The sequence below is a fragment of the Geotrypetes seraphini genome, chromosome 8, assembly GCF_902459505.1.
Source record: "Geotrypetes seraphini chromosome 8, aGeoSer1.1, whole genome shotgun sequence".
Lineage (NCBI taxonomy): Eukaryota > Metazoa > Chordata > Amphibia > Gymnophiona > Dermophiidae > Geotrypetes > Geotrypetes seraphini.
Genome location: NC_047091.1, coordinates 34966658 through 34983543, shown reverse-complemented (window position 1 = coordinate 34983543; position 16886 = coordinate 34966658). Strand labels below are relative to the sequence as shown.

The 16886-nt window shown below is 46.4% G+C and overlaps 1 protein-coding gene across 2 annotated transcripts in view; it reads right to left on the bottom strand.

Annotated features, from left to right (window-relative positions):
- Positions 1-2651: 2651 nt before the first annotated feature.
- Positions 2652-16886, bottom strand: part of LDLRAP1 (low density lipoprotein receptor adaptor protein 1) — a 100082-nt gene continuing 85847 nt past the window's right edge. For both annotated transcript variants that reach the window (XM_033954457.1, XM_033954456.1), the window contains 3 exons: positions 14453-14571; positions 6163-6197; positions 2652-4991 (listed from right to left, as the gene is read on the bottom strand). In XM_033954457.1, coding sequence (XP_033810348.1) covers positions 4850-4991; positions 6163-6197; positions 14453-14571 — 296 coding nt within the window. In that variant the 3' untranslated portion in view covers positions 2652-4849. The remainder of the gene's footprint in view (positions 4992-6162; positions 6198-14452; positions 14572-16886) is intronic.

Below are 16886 nucleotides of genomic sequence, written 5' to 3'. Positions count from 1 at the left end.
TTCTAATCTCTTGTATAATTTTATTAATATTTTGTCAACCAAGTTAAGACCTCGTGTTGGGATGAATCGGTATTAAAAAAAAAAAAAAGAAAGATGAAATTAAATGGGAACTGATGAATTGTGACTAAATCTAGAGTCTTTGTGTACTTTCAAAGTTTGAATAACAGTTGACGTTTGGTTTTTTTATTTTCAAGAAAATAGCATTTTTCCACTAATGGATCAGGACAGACGGACTTAACATGTTGTTCAATCGGGATGTCAAGATTTTACAGATTGGGGAATTCTGTGTAGTTACCATCATTCCCCAAAAGTGCGGGCTAACAGGATGGGCAGTATTTCATTTTTGACAGATTTGTAAACAAGAAGCTCTCACCTACCAATCAGTTGGTTGATACAGTACATTCAAATTTGTGACAACACGATACGTGCCATTCAAGAAGGGAGGAGCCTGTAAGGTTGGCATCTTTTTGAAGTGGTGAAAGGTATGGTCTCCAAACGATTGCCGTGAATGAAGTTTTGAATTTTTTGTATAATGTATGTTTTCACATGCTGGTTTCAATGTGATCTAAATCAATTTCTGCAGAGACTGTGTGAGCAGAGTCCGGTTGAAGATTATTCAGGGTTCAGCGAAAGATTAGAGAAATTGGGCCTCTTCTCCCTCGAACAGAGGAGATTGAGAGGGGACATGATCGAAACATTCAAGGTACTGAAGGGGATAGACTTAGTAGATAAGGACAGGTTGTTCACCCTCTCCAAGGTAGAGACAACGAGAGGGCACTCTCTAAAGTTGAAAGGGGATAGATTCCGTACAAATGTAAGGAAGTTCTTCTTCACCCAGAGAGTGGTAGAGAACTGGACCGCTCTTCCGGAGGCTGTTAAAGGGGAAAACACCCTCCAGGGATTCAAGACAAAGTTAGACAAGTTCCTGCTGAACAAGGATGTACACTGATAGGGCTAGTCTCGGTTAGGGCGCTGGTCTTTGACCAGAGGGCTGCCATGTGAATGGACTGCTGGGTATGATGGATCACTGGTCTGATACAGCAGCGGCAAGTCCTATGTTGTTATAACGCAACAGAACCCTTTGGAGGAAGACAACCTTTTTTCTTCACAAAGCTAAGTCTACTAGGAATTATTCACGTTTTGAAATATAAAGTATTTAAGTGTTGAAGATTTATCAAGCTTATAAATTAAAACTGTGATTGGGAACAAAACAGCAGGCTTCTTGCTCTCTCAACGGTCTCATTGTGTACACGACTGAGCACAGAAGAAAATGTCTTTAAGCAGTTGTGAAAGTTAATGTGCTTGGTGCATGTTTTGGATTGACGCTAGTCTAAGCCAGGAGTAAAATGATTGGTCAGTATATAATCACATGACCATGACACTGAGAATTTAGCAAAAAGACGCCACGGCCATGTCTTAACAAGGTGGATCGTTTGAGATTGTGTGCAAGGTGGAGAGATTGAGAAGTAAAATGAATGACTAGATTTTCAGTGGAACTATTTTGATTTTATATAATGTGAAAGTCATCTTCAGAGGGGGGAATTGCCTTGAAACAGCCAGACATGGGTGAAACGCGAGTGTGTCTACATTTACAACACTCCCCGATGCGACTTAAGATAAGTGGCTGGCTCTCTTTAAAACCCGAGTTTGAGCAAGTGGAGTGAATATATATCTTACAATTTATATAAAAGTATCACAAGTATAAAATTTTTAAAAGAAATTAAATATGATAATGCAGTACACAGACTGGGAGACTCATGAAGAAAAACAGAGCCTGATGAATTGGAATAACGCAGCAAGTTTACTGCTTTTGCGTAAGCATCTCCCTAAAAACTAACAATTGATAGAATAATTCTATGTGCGTTGGTCTCGGTGTTTACAGCATTAATACACGCCAAATACCAGAACCCTCTGCAGAGTATAAGCATGTTGGTTTTTTTTTTTACACCAGTTGCGTCTAGTGGGAGACAAAAGCAGTCCAGTGGCAGAAGTAATTCAACTGAAGCACCAATAAGCAGGACAGTCCAGTGCAACAGATTGCTGGTCTTTATGTTATCACTGGACCTAACATGTGCAAGCTTCTCATGGCTTTCTGCAATGGTCGAGAGCAGGGGTGGCCCTTGCCAGGTCAGATTTTCCCCAAATGAATATGCACGAGATCCGTTTGCATACAAAGTAGGCAGTGCATGCAAACTAGAGCTCAAGCAAATTCATTGGGGTTAATCCTGAAAACCCGACTGGATTGCGGTCTTCGAGGACTGATGTTTAACAACCACGGGCCAGAGCAGTGTTTCTCAAGTCAGTCCTGGAGTACCCCCTTGCCAGTCAGGTTTTCAGGATATCCACAATGAATATGCATAACTTGATTTACATACACTACCTCCATTATATGCAAATTCCTTTCATGCATAGTCATTGTGGATATCCTGAAAACCCGACTGGCAAGGGGGTACTCCAGGACAGAGTTGAGAAACACTGGTCTTGAGGTTCTGCCCCTGAATCCAGTCAGATTGTCAGCAACAGCCATTGCTCTTTAATGAATGTTCTGACTTTCTGTAAGAACAAGGCAAGGACTCTATTTCAAAACCCAGAATTTTAATGCTCTAAATTGCATTTCTTTTTAACAGCAATATTTACAGTGTATACATACATCACAGCTGAAACAAATTTTATTCCATTTCAAGAATGAAAGATGAAAACATGGTGAAAATACAGACAGCATAGTAAAATTACAAAATAACCCCAAAAGTAAAAGTCTCTATATTTCAGTCAGTCTTGTTACTGTTTAAACTTTCACTAGCATTGGTTTCACATGCTTCAGCCCAGTCTGTATAGGAATCTATGACTAAGATAGTAAAAGCCACACTGATGCAGCAGACCAAGGCTTGATAATTCAAGGCCTAGTTTACAGCCTCTTGGGTGCACATCCCCATCCCCATAATGGCTGGATTAAAACGAACAAAAATAAGCTTTGTTCAGCTATTGTAAAGAAAATCTTATGGCGTAGCCTTCAGTAGAGGCTTGGGCCAATTGAAATGGAGGCTCCAGAAAATCTTTGGGATGAAGGGACCACAGTGAGCGAAGCTGTGCCCTTGATACTTTCAAGACTGTACCTAATGCAAATACAACTAATCTTAGATGTGCACATTACCTTTCCTTTGTTTTTACACAGCCCCATTTCAATCTCTTGGAAGATATAAAATGTCCCCCCTAAACCTTGCTGGTTCATGCTCTGTGCTTTCTATGCAAGCTACAGTTGTATCCAGGTCCTCATAGGGTGTTATATAGGGCATTCCACATGGCGACACCACCTCAGGTATTTTAGGCATCCTGTACATTTCATCTTACATACAAATCTTTCAAAGGACACATTTACACCAGGCTCCTGAAGAGGTAAAAAGGTCCATCGTCTTTGGTAGATAGTTTTGGCTACAAGGGTCATGGGACGTATGGAATGCGACAAAGCTTAAGAGGAGTCTTGCCTTGCTTGATGCATACTAAAATGAGCTTCCTTGGCACTTTGTGGTCAACCTCAGGTCTCCCCCTATTGCTCTTGGGAATACACTTTAGTAGGAAGAGTGCATGCCATAAGCAAAGCTCAGACTGAGCAAATGCATGCTTCCACTCCAACAGGTAGATATGTATGCCTTAATCACTGGGATAAAGTGATTGGGTGGGGAGAAGACGCTTTAGAAAGAAAGCTCCACCAACAGATACATGTATCTACAGTAATGTAGCGTCTTTTTTTTTTTTTTTTGGGGGGGTGAGGAGAATAGGAGGCAGCTTCTATCTGAGTTTCATGCTCAAGCAGTGGCATGGAGGAAGGATAGCACAGTGTCCTGGTGACCCCAGATCAGCCTGGGCTTTCACTACAATAGGATAAGTGTGATGAGTGGGGAGAAGTTGCGACAAAATTCTAGATTACCGATGTCAACGATGCAAGAGTGTGAGCCATAAAAACTACTTGTATCAGAACATATATACTCAAAACAGGATTCTTTGGTCATGTTTTACATTTGATTGTACATTCTAAAGTGCAAAAGTAACCCTGGAACTCTGTGGATATAAAGTACTGAGCCCACCGAAGTATACCAAAAACAGAAAGAAAAGCATATCCCAACTAGCAATATAATTTGCAGCTCCCTTTGGAGTATTAAAGCTTCTTTATAAAACCTGTGTTTTTACAGAGACCTGGAAAAACCGAGGAATAAATATTTATACAAAACAGTAGAGATGAAAAAGCACCATCCATATGTACAAAATAGTTACCTAGCAGCCGTTTCATGTTTTATGGAAACGAATAAAAGGCAATAATACTGTATCAGGTACTTTCTGGATTTAATCACTATCTCCACCTGAATCTATCAAAATTTGGACGTGGTCAAGAATAGATACACCGATTTTCCGATGGACACTTGTTAGCTAAGTGCTCAGTTCCAGCCTTAATCTGTCTTACAAAAGAAACTCAAGAATATTTGATCTGGAATAGATTAAGATCACCAAAAGAAACTCAAGAATATTTGATCTGGAATAGATTAAGATCACCCAAAGCCAGAGTTGAATGCATTATTTTGGACCTAGTGACCTTCCTGTGGCTGGACCTTCTAAGTGCATCAAAGCTCAGAGCTACTGTACTTCCCAGAAGTGCCAGACTAACCCCAAGTGCAACTCCAGGAAATATAGGGGACAGTGCCAGCATTCAGCCTCATTTTAAATCTTTGGGGGTAGCAGCTTAAAGGGCACGTGCAAACTCCTGGGGACAGTTTTAACACATCCTTTTGAGTTTAGAAAAGGTATTTGGTAGAGTCCATTTTAACAGTGGTTCAGAGACTGGAGATCTTTAGAACCATCAAAAGCTGAAAAAATCATCTTGGCCAGCGATATTTAAATCGGCTTTCTCCCAGTCGGTAGGCGAGAGGCATTCTGTCTGCAAGTCCTGGGAGGTCAGGCCAATGTCCAGAACCTGAGGGTTAGTTCTGGACTCAGCAAGTCTAGAGAGAGGGAGGGAAAGCCAACACACACATTATACAATAAATCAGGCCTGTGAAAGTCACCAACAATGCCTGCATCGAGAGCTTCGTTTTCAAACCACCTTGCTAGTTTTAGAAGTGGGGGGGGGGGGGGGAAGGGGAAACAAAAAACCAAGGCAGGGGGCCAGAAGCTATAAGTTGTAATTCACTGAAGTGAATCATGATTCTGCCATAAGAACACAGCAGTTTTCCATTTTTATAGTGGTTTTGAAAATTAAGGTATTTAAATGCATAGGCAAGTTAAAAAAAAAAAAAAGCACAAAACCAAACTTTGTACACATCACATGTACCAATGAGAGACCTGAGGGGGGAACCTAAGCAGACTAGAATCTGTTTTAAAGATATTTTTAATAGGGTTGTGCTGGGAATAGTCTGTCCCTCCCAAACAAATATATATTAAAATATGTATGGCTAAGGTTGCCAGATAGACCTGCCCCCAGTCCCACCCATCCCTCCCTGCAATGCCCTAATCCCACCCCTCCCTGCCTGAGACGGCTTTTCAAAACCTATAAAAAGTACTGGGTTTTGAAAAGCCGTTCAGGGAAATCCAGACGTCTGGTAACCTGATTTACGGCTCTAGATCACACCGTTAAGTTATTTTAGTATAAATTTACTGTATTATACACTTCTCTCTTTGTATTTGCTGTGATAGGGAACAGACCTGCGAATATCTTTCATATGTTATTTGCTGTTTTCTATTAAACCATTGTGAATATGGTGAAACCGCAAACATGGTGTGAGACCTGGCCTGTTCTTGAAGGAGAGGCAAAACACGGTGAAGAAAGTGCTGGGAATTAACAATTTTCTCTGTAAACGCTTGGAATGAGCGATTTCTCTATGCAAGCTGAAGTAATTTGGGGGGGGGAACCAGTAAGCTAAAAAATGCAAATAATCGAAACCGCGATTGCTGAAACCATGAATATGAAGGGAGAAGTGTGTGTGTCAATCTGTAATCCATTCCAAGCTCCTTAGGGATTAAATAAAATAGTTCAGACCAAGTCCTCCATTTGTTTAGAACCGCTGGTCCAATTTCATTCCTGGGACAGAGGCCCCCACATCACATCCCAAATTAACCCTTCATTAGCCTCTTCTATTCCCATCTGAATTCAGGCGATACACATGTACAACTCACCTGGAAAAGGCTTCATCCAGCCCATCATCCAGCTCCTGAAAATCCAAGAAAAGGAACAATTTTAGAATATGGCAGTGTAAAAGCATCAGCTGGAGTGAACATTCTGTTTAAGATGAAAGCTGCATCTCCCCCTCCCCTTTTAGGCAGCATGCCATAACGACAAGCAGGCAGACCGGGGGTTGGGGTGGTGAAGGAGCAAATGTGCCCCCTTCAGAAGACCTGGCTTTACATGGATTTGATGTTTTACAGCAGGGATGCCTAAGTCCCTCATCGAGGGCCCCAATCCAGTCGGGTTTTCAGGATTTCCCCAACTGCTTTCAATGCATATTCATTGGGGAAATCCTGAAAACCCAACTGGATTGCAGCCCTTGGAGAGACTGACATCCCTGTTTTACAGACAACAATACAAAGATGAGTGAGTCACCCAGTCATTTGCTTTTTATCATTTCTGAATAACTGCAGTCTTGCTTCACTTTGCAAATACTTCCAACTGTATCCCTAAAGCCTCCATTCCTATGAAGTAATAAAATCTTTAGGGAAAGGAGAAAACCCCCAACACAAACTACTTGTTCAGCTGCAGTCTTAAATCTGTGGATTCCTCAGGACATCATGGGGGAAGAGGACGAGACCCAAGTCACCAGCTCCAATAGGTCCATATAGCACAGTTACTTACCGTAACAGGTGTTATCCAGGGACAGCAGGCAGATATTCTTAACGCATGGGAGACGTCACCGACGGAGCCCTCGGTACGGACCTTTTTAACTAGAAGTTTCTAGTTGGCCGCACCGCGCGTGCGCGAGTGCCTTCCCGCCCGACGGAGGAGTGCGTGGTCCCCAGTTAGGATAAGCCAGCTAAGAAGCCAACCCGGGGAGGTGGGTGGGACGTAAGAATATCTGCCTGCTGTCCCTGGATAACACCTGTTACGGTAAGTAACTGTGCTTTATCCCAGGACAAGCAGGCAGCATATTCTTAACGCATGGGTGACCTCCAAGCTAACAAAGAGGGAGGAGGGATGGTTGGTCATTATTAAAATAAATTTTGTAACACAGATTGGCCGAAGTGTCCATCCCGTCTGGAGAAAGCATCCAGACAATAGTGAGTAGTGAACGTGTGAACTGAGGACCAAGTGGCAGCCTTGCAGATTTCCTCGATGGGCGTGGAACGGAGGAAAGCCACAGAAGCAGCCATAGCTCGGACTCTGTGGGCCGTGACAGCTCCTTCCAGTGAGAGACCGGCCCGAGCATAGCAGAACGCAATACAGGCAGCAAGCCAATTAGAAAGCGTCCGTTTGGAGACAGGACGACCTAAACGGTTGGGATCGAAAGACAAAAAGAGCTGAGGGGATGCTCGGTGAGCTCTGGTACGATCAAGGTAGTAAGCAAGGGCACGCTTACAATCCAGCGTGTGCAACGCCTGTTCCCCAGGATGCGAGTGAGGTTTAGGGAAGAAGACGGGCAACACAATGGACTGGTTGAGGTGAAAAGCCGAGACCACCTTGGGAAGGAATTTAGGATGGGTACGCAGAACGACCTTGTCATGGTGAAAAACAGTGAACGGTGGGTCAGCAACCAGTGCATGCAGTTCGCTAACTCTCCTGGCAGAGGTGATGGCAATTAGGAAAAGCACCTTCCAGGTAAGAAGCCTGAGCGAAGTTGTGGCAAGAGGCTCAAATGGAGGTTTCATGAGTGCTGATAAAACCACATTCAGGTCCCAGACGACAGGAGGAGGCTTTAGAGGCGGCTTGATATTGAAGAGACCTCTCATAAATCTGGAAACCAGAGGGTGAGCCGTGAGGGGTTTTCCGAGGATAGGCTCATGAAACGCAGTGATGGCACTGAGGTGGACTCTGATGGAGGTAGACTTGAGGCCAGCATTGGACAGCGAGAGCAAATATTCCAATACAAGTTCCACCGCTAAAGAGGTGGGTTCATGATGATGCCGGAGACACCACGAGGAGAATCTGGTCCACTTCTGATGGTAACATTGGAGGGTGGCCGGTTTCCTGGAGGCGTCCAATATGAGGCGGACCGGTTGAGATAGATTCTCTGGAGAGGTCAGCCCGAGAGAAACCAAGCTGTCAGGTGGAGCGAAGACAGATTGGGATGCAGTAGAGACTGATGCTGCTGTGTAAGTAGAGTAGGAAACACAGGAAGAGGAATGGGCTCCCTGGAGCTGAGTTGGAGCAGGAGGGAGAACCAGTGTTGACGAGGCCACCGAGGGGCGATGAGAATCATGGTGGCTTTGTCCTTGCGGAGCTTGGACAAGGTCCGCAACATCAGAGGAAGTGGAGGGAAGGCATACAGGAATCGATCCCTCCAATCGAGCAGGAATGCATCCGGGGCCAGACGGTGAGGAGAGAAGAGTCTGGAGCAGAATTGGGGCAGCTGATGATTGTGAGGTGCTGCAAAGAGGTCCACCTGCGGAGTGCCCCAGCGAGCAAAGATGGAGAGTAGAGTTGGAGGGTCCAACGTCCACTCGTGAGGTTGAAGGATGCGGCTGAGATTGTCGGCCAGGGAGTTCTGTTCGCCCTGGATATAGACCGCCTTGAGGAAGAGATTGTGGGCTGTGGCCCAGGTCCAGATGCGTAGAGCCTCCAAACAAAGGGGTCGAGATCCGGTGCCGCCTTGCTTGTTTATGTAGTACATGGCGACTTGATTGTCTGTGCACAGGAGGAGAACCTGAGGGCAGAGAAGATGTTGGAAAGCCTTGAGGGCGTAGAACATGGCTCTGAGTTCCAAGAAATTGATGTGATGTCGACGCTCCTGTGGGGTCCAAAGTCCCTGGGTGCGTAGATCTCCTAGGTGAGCTCCCCACGCATAGGGGGACGCATCCGTGGTGATGATCATAGAGTGAGGGGGCAGATGAAAGAGCAGACCCCTGGAAAGATTTGAGGAGTTCAACCACCATTGGAGAGATTGCTGAAGAGATGATGTCACAGAGATGGGATGAGAAAGAAGATCCGTAGTCTGTGACCATTGGTTGGCGAGAGTCCATTGAGGTATGCGGAGGTGGAGACGTGCTAGAGGAAGGACATGTACTGTCGAGGCCATGTGTCCCAGGAGGACCATCATCTGTCGAGCAGGAATGGAGGGATGTGTGAGCACCTGACGACAGAGATGGAGCAGAGTCCACTGACGATCGGAGGGAAGAAAAGCCCTCATTAGGGTGGTGTCCAGAACAGCTCCGATGAATTGAAGTCGCTGGGTGGGAAGTAAATGCGACTTGGGGTAGTTGATCTCGAACCCCAGGAGGTGGAGGAGAGAGATGGTGTGATGAGTAGCCTGTAGCACAAGTTGAGATGAAGGTGCTTTCACCAACCAATCGTCCAAGTAGGGGAACACCTGGAGGTTGTGAGACCTGAGGAAGGCCGCAACTACTATGAGGCATTTGGTGAAGACCCTGGGTGAGGAAGCGAGGCCAAACGGTAGCACCTTGTACTGGTAGTGGCGGTGCAGTACCTGGAACCGCAGATAGCGGCGAGAAGTCGGGTTGATGGAGATGTGAGTGTAGGCCTCTGAGGTCCAGGGAACATAGCCAGTCGTGCTGAGAAAGAAGAGGGTAGAGCGTGGCAAGGGAGAGCATTCTGAACTTCTCCTTGACCAGACACTTGTTGAGGTCCCTGAGATCGAGAATGGGACGGAGGTCTCCCGTCTTTTTGGGTACCAGGAAGTAGCGGGAGTAGAATCCCTGACCCCATTGATCCGGAGGTACTTCTTCGATGGCATTGAGAAGGAGGAGGGATTGAACCTCCCTCAGGAGGAGGGGGGTTTGAGATGAGTGTGAAGCAGACTCTACGGGAGGGTTGTCTGATGGAAGAGTCTGGAAGTTGAGAGAGTAGCCGTGGCGGATGATGTTGAGGACCCACTGGTCCGATGTGATGACCTCCCAACGGCTGGAGAATATGCTGAGACAACCTCCGATTGGTTTTGGAAGAGGTAGCGAAGGTGGAAGACTGGCTATGCCCTGGAGAGAAGAGTCAAAAGGGCTGAGACTGCTTTGCAGGCTGAAGAGGCTTGGAGGGTTGATTGGCCTGAGAACAAGCCTGGGCATGGTGCTGTTGTTGACGGGGCCGCCGAGGTTGTTGAGGAGGCGGATTGAGTGGCCTGGCTGAGAACCTGCGCTGATAAGACGACTGAGGTCGATAAGGTCGGGCAGGTGGAGCCTTCTTCTTTGGCTTGATCAGGGTGTCCCACCTGGTTTCATGGGCGGAGAGTTTCTGGGTGGTGGAATCCAGTGACTCTCCAAAAAGTTCATCCCCGAGACAGGGGGCGTTGGCTAGATGATCCTGGTGATTGATGTCCAGGTCGGAGACTCTCAGCCAGGCCAGGCGGCGCATGGCTACGGCCATGGCAGAGGCACGGGAGGTGAGCTCGAAGGAATCGTATATCGAGCGGACCATAAACTTGCGCAATTGAAGAAGGCCAGAGATGTGCTGTTGGAAAAGTGGAACCTTGCGCTCCGGCAGGTACTTTTGGAGGGCGGACAGCTGTTGGACCAAATGTTTCATATAAAAAGAAAAATGGAATGAATAGTTGTTCGCCCTGTTGGCCAGCATGGCATTCTGGTAGGGCCTCTTGCCAAACTTGTCCATGGTCTTACCCTCTCTGCCAGGAGGGGTAGAGGCATAGACACTGGAGCCCTGAGTCTTTTTTAAGGTGGATTCAACAAGAAGGGACTCTTGTGGCAATTGAGACTTGTCGAACCCTGGGATAGGGATGACACGATAGAGGTTGTCCAGTTTACGGGGGGCCCCCGGTACCGTAAGGGGGTTCTCCCAATTATTGTAAAAAGTCTCCCGTAGGATGTCATGCACGGGAAGCTTGAGGAACTCCTTAGGAGGTTGTTCAAAATCTAAAGCCTCCAGGAAGGCTTGAGATTTTTTTGAGTCAGATTCCAGAGGAAGGGATAGGGCTGCAGACATCTCCCTGAGGAACTTCGAAAAGGAGGACTGCTCTGGTTTGGAGGTGGCATCGGGTGCCGACGGGTCCTCATCAGATGAGGAGGGATCCTCCTCGGTACCGGGAGGGGACTCCTCCCATAAGTCAGGGTCCCGGATCTCTGGTGCATGTCGAGACACCGGGGTGGAAGGTGCGGTATGGCGAGTCTTGGATAAAGATTTTCCAGAGCGCACCGAAACGGTACCAGGAGAAGAGGACCGGCGTCGATCCCGGTCCCGGGAAGTACGACGCCCTGCCTGGTCCCGAGGAGGATCCGTCGTGGCATGGGAGTGAACCACCGGATGGGTATGAAGTTGCTCAGCCGAAAGAATCGGCATGGAGGTGTTGATAGGTACCGATGGGGTAGATACCAGGGGCTCGGTACGGGGCTCGGGCCGGTCTGGTACCGGAAGGAGCGGTGCCAGGATAGTGGGCAACAGGTGCTCGAGCTGTCGCTGTAACTGTTCCTGGAGTTGAACTTTTAAGATGGCCGAAATACGGTCATCTAGGGGTGGCATCGGAACCGCTTTCTTTTGCTTCGGTTCCTTAGATGCCGCTCCACGCCCCGGCGATGAGGAGGCCGATGATGAGGCACTCACCGAAATCGGGGCGGAGCGCTTGCGGGGTCGGTGCGAGGCCGGCAAGGTCGGTGTCGCCACCATAGTTGGAGGGCGCTCGAGGGAAGAGGAAGGCTTCTTAGCCGGCTTACCTGGCGCCAGAGACGCCGATGCGGGGTCGGGCGGTGTCGAAGTAGATGGCGCCGATTTCTGTGGTACCGCTGTCGATGTCGAGGAGTCCATCGCCGACCCGGTGCCGAACAAAAGAGTTTGTTGAATTTTTCGGTTTTTAAGTGTTCTCTTTTTAAGAGTGGCACAGCGGGTGCAGGAGTCTACCCGATGCTCCGGACCCAAACACTGCAAACACCAATTGTGTGGGTCAGTGAGGGAGATCGGGCGTGCACACCGCTGGCACTTTTTAAAACCGACCTGCGGGGGCATGAAGGGGAAAACAGCCTCCGCAAAATCGAACCCCGAGGCCTGTATAATGGCAACAGGCCCCGCCGGGGCAAAATCGAAAAAAGGGGAAAAAAGCAAAGTTTTTTTTTTTTTTTTTTTACGAATCAAAGGAAAAAGAAACCCGAAGGCAAAAGAAGAAAAATAGGGAAAAAAGCGCGAGCGGGAAGGCAAAAAAGTGGTTTCAACGGCCGTTGAAAAAACACACGCGTCTTCTTCGCTCCGCGGAAACGAAGAAACTGGGGACCACGCACTCCTCCGTCGGGCGGGAAGGCGCACGCGCGGTGCGGCCAACTAGAAACTTCTAGTTAAAAAGGTCCGTACCGAGGGCTCCGTCGGTGACGTCACCCATGCGTTAAGAATATGCTGCCTGCTTGTCCTGGGATAATACCTACAACTGACCATCATTCATTGCTGCTCTCCAGGGGTGGTGCATGCCCCCCTTCTTTGCAGCGTCCTCCAGCTTCCCCCCTAGCCTCCAGCTCTTAGTTTCAGCTAATTACTGCAGCCTGCAGAGAAGATTGCCGGTGCTGTAGTGTTCCTTGCAGGCTACCACCGGCCTCCACAGCACGTTCCCTCTGACATCAGGGGCAGGAGCGCGGCAGAGGGAACTTGCTGCTGAGGACAACAGCAGCCTGCAAGGATCGCTACAGCACCGGCAATCCTCTCTGCAGGCTGCGGTAATTATCTGAAGGTAAGAGCGGCAGGCCAGAGGGGTAGCCAGAGGACGCTGCAAAGAGCGAGCAGCAGTAGTAGTCTGCGGGCCGCAAAATAGTACCTGGTGAACCGCATGTGGCTCCTGGGCTGCGAGTTTGAGACCACTAGTATAGACTGAGCCCTTTACACTGGTTTCCCATAAATTCAACTCCAGTTTTGAATACAGAATAAAGCAGCCTGACTTGATGTGCCAGAAAACAGTTTGATCATGCAATGACTCACTACCAGAAGTCAATGCAAAGGGCTTAGACTAGGCATAGGATCTTGCTAAGTCACTGTTTATATATTAAAAAAAAAAAAAAAAGGCATCTCAACTACTAGCTCTGTATCGATAGCAAAACCATGCGTGGTCAGGGACTCACTCATTTTAGGCGCGGGCCATCCAGCAGTAGCACTCCCTATCTAGGCGCCTTCAACTACAGCACCCCCTGCTGTCAAGCTCAGCATGGTCCGTTTTCATGCATTTGTGAGACATGAGCAGGCATGAGGTGCCAGCGATTAGTGGCTCTGAGAGACTGCCATTAACCGCAAAGCTTGGCAGCAAGACAACTGGCAGGGCTCAAGATCCACCAGCTAGGGTATTGACTTTCAAGTTTATTTAAAATGTGGTATCCTGTAGTATGGTAAAAAAAACAAAACCTCCAAATTAAGGACTTTGAAAAGCTTTAAGTTCTTGATTATGTTTAAAATTAAGGGCTCCGTTTACTAAGGTGTGCGTTTAGTGCACGCAGCAGATCTGCACGCGCTAACCCCATGCTACGCGGCTAGAACTAACGCCAGCTCAATGTTGGCGTTAGCGTGCGGCATTGTAGCGCACGTTAATGCCCTAACGCAGCTTAGCCCTAAGTGTATATTAAAAATGACCTCCTTGCTCTAAAATAAAGCTCCATCTTTAAGCATTAGCATGGCCTAGTATACATTTTTTTCAACTATACTCTAAACCAGGGGGGTCTCAAAGTCCCTCCTTGAGGGCCGCAATCCTTGAGGGCCGCAATCCCCAATGAATATACATGAGATCTATGTGCATACACTGCTTTCAATGCATATTCATTAGGGAAAACCCGACTGGATTGCGGTCCTCAAGGAGGGACTTTGAGACCCTTGCTCTAAACCTTTCAAGAGTCCTCCAACCACATTCCTGCCAGTGTTTGTATTACATCAATGCTTTGTAATTGCAGGAGACAGGCAGCTTCCCTGGAGCTGTGCAGATCTGGGCTCTCTCATTAATGAGAATTTTGATACTGGAAACAGCACCACCAACTGGCAAGAATGCAAGTGGAGGACTCCCACTGTGTTCAGAGTAAATATTGTTAACGCCAAGTCTGAAGTCAAAACGACTTTGGGGAAACTAAGGGCTCCTTTTATGAAGTCACGTTAGCGGCTTTATCGGACGCACATTTTTAGCGTGCGCTGACCCCTGCGCTAGCCGAAAAACTACCGCCTGCACAAGAGGCGGCAGTAGTGGCTAGCGCACGCTATTACGTGTGTCAAACCGCTAACGCAGCTTCGTAAAAGAGGAGAGATGCTAGTTTAACACCCGCCTGTAGCAGGTTGGAACAGCTCCCTCTAGAGGGCAGTGCAAGAACAGCACTGCAACCCTGCCGACAGCCCTTATGTACTTACCCACACTAGGTTGTTGTTTTCAGGCGAACGGTTTGGTCCAAATATCTCCTGCAGACACTCATTCGTGCTGAAAGCACACTGGGATGCTTTGGCGTCTTCCTCTATATCAAGAAGGTTCCCTGTGGTTAAAGAAAAACAAGCCAACATGTTTCCTTAATGGCAGGAGCTGCTTCTAGTGCGGCAAGTCACATTTACAGTGTTGTTGCTACACAGTGCTGTGTGCAAAATCTTAAAGCCACTACCACAAATGTACAGTTAACAACTAGTGCCTGATATTCCCAACCTAAATCATGCATGTCCTAATTTGTTTTTTACTCTTTGGTCCATCGGTCAATCAGTTTATCCAGCCACTGCCTTACGATAACATGATTTCAATTTGGCATTTCTATCCCACCTTATTTGATGACTTTCATAATCCAGCTTTGACTAATCTTGCAATAATGCATGAATTAAACATTAATACAGTAACGAATCTATTTTTTTTTTAAAGGCTACATAAAGTCCTCCTCTATGCCAAACAGCAGCCCCTAACTGGTTAACAGTCCAAAACAGAGCACCACAAAATTTAAATGCTAACTCAAAGCCTTTATTTTCCTAAGACACTAAAATGCCCTTAAAATCAGCAGTCTGCTGTTTTAACCTTTAAAGATGAGTTTAGTCCCTTCATATTTATCTAGTTTACAGCTGAATGCACCTTGACAGCCCCGTGATCCATACGCGGTTGCAATTTAAACAAACAAAAAAATAAAAAGCCAACCCTTGAGACTTCACTGAAGCAAAAGCCATTTGCATTTACAATAGCAGACAGTCCTGTATATTTTGAGTGACTTATTATGGAAGAGACCTTTGAGAAAGGCTAAAAATAGTCAACTGTTCTTGCAGTACTGGGTTATCTTCCACTGCTTGTCCTAGGTCTCTAGAAATCCCTACCTAAAGAAATATACATTTAAACACTTTAAAATAGTGAAACATGTTTTTCCAATAGAAACAGCTAAGTCAGTAACTTCAAGGTTTTATTTTAGTACATCTTAATACCTTTGGACACTGTTAGACCATAATTTCACAATTAGAGGGCTGAAGTCCTTCCAATTGTATTTACACCAGGATAAATGCATGAATGTCATCTAAGCACTGATACAACACAAGAGATCCCAATATTTTTACAATCGCTTAGCTCCGCGATAAGAATACCACACACCACAATTTAGAAGTTTGATACCGCTTGACAAACTTTGCACACTTCCCCCTAAAAAAAAAAACCCCAAACAAATCACAACTCAGCAAGCCCACTACTGAGCATCACAAGTATTGCAGTAGTGTTAGTAATCCAGTGAACGGCATGGGAACAAAGTTTGTCCCTGTACCAGCATGCTTCATCTGTTCCTACCCTGTCTCTTAAGTTCTGTCTCCGGCCCTATGGACTCTGTCCTCATTTGCACAAGTCTCAAAACGCTTATAATTAAACCTTAAAAAAAGGGGCAATGTTCTGTACACCTGTTTTATTAATCACAAATATAGTCTTCCATCTCGATCCGGTTTTGGTACAACCTTCCCTATAATTCAGTTGCCTGTGTTTTTACACCATCTGGGAAGGTAATTGGATTGTATTTCAAACACGGGTGCAGAAGAGAACCTAAACCATGTAGTGGATGAATAGGAAAGTAAGTGTCTATTAAATGTTAGAAAATGTTCCTCGATGCCAGCAACGATGGATGAATCTGTTGCAGTTAACAGTAAGATGCTAGAGCAGCTGGGCACATGATGAAAGGACACTGCAGATGGCAGACACGAAACAATGTAATTTACCAGCAGTTCATTGACATTCGAAAGCAGCTTCAGCAGGGTTTTTTTTTTTCTAATCACTGAATTCAGAGGCCAATTGTCCAAGATGTGTTAAGTTTTTACATATTGATACTAGTCTCAAGTTTAGAGAATGACCAGTTCCTGCCCCACGGGTATCCGTCACCCATGTCATTCTCTAATCTAGAGAATTTAATTACACAGGAAAACCTTCTTGGCCCTTGTCCAAGGGTCTTGGAATGCTGCGCTCAAGGTCTCAATGCTGTAACGCTGCAAACTCAGATTGAGCGCAAGATGTTTTTAAATGGTCTTGCAAAACACCGTCCATCAGTAGATAAGTTTCCAACTGGCTAACGACGTATATTTTTCTGCTTCTTTAAAAAATATTCTTAGCAATAGTTCCTGCTGGGGATGCTCCATCCCATCAAGCGTATGGCATCTTCTCTCACAGAATAGGAGCCTTAAGAGCTGGAAGAAGTCCTTAAGTCCTGCTGTAGGAGAAGAGCATTGGATTTAAAGTGCTGGGGGGGGGGAAACCAAGGCTTGCTTGGCTGAAGAGGCAGGGGGGGGGCAGCTGAGGAGAAGAACATAAGGATAGGGGGAGGGGCTAGAGCAGAAGGAAAGGGGTGGGTCA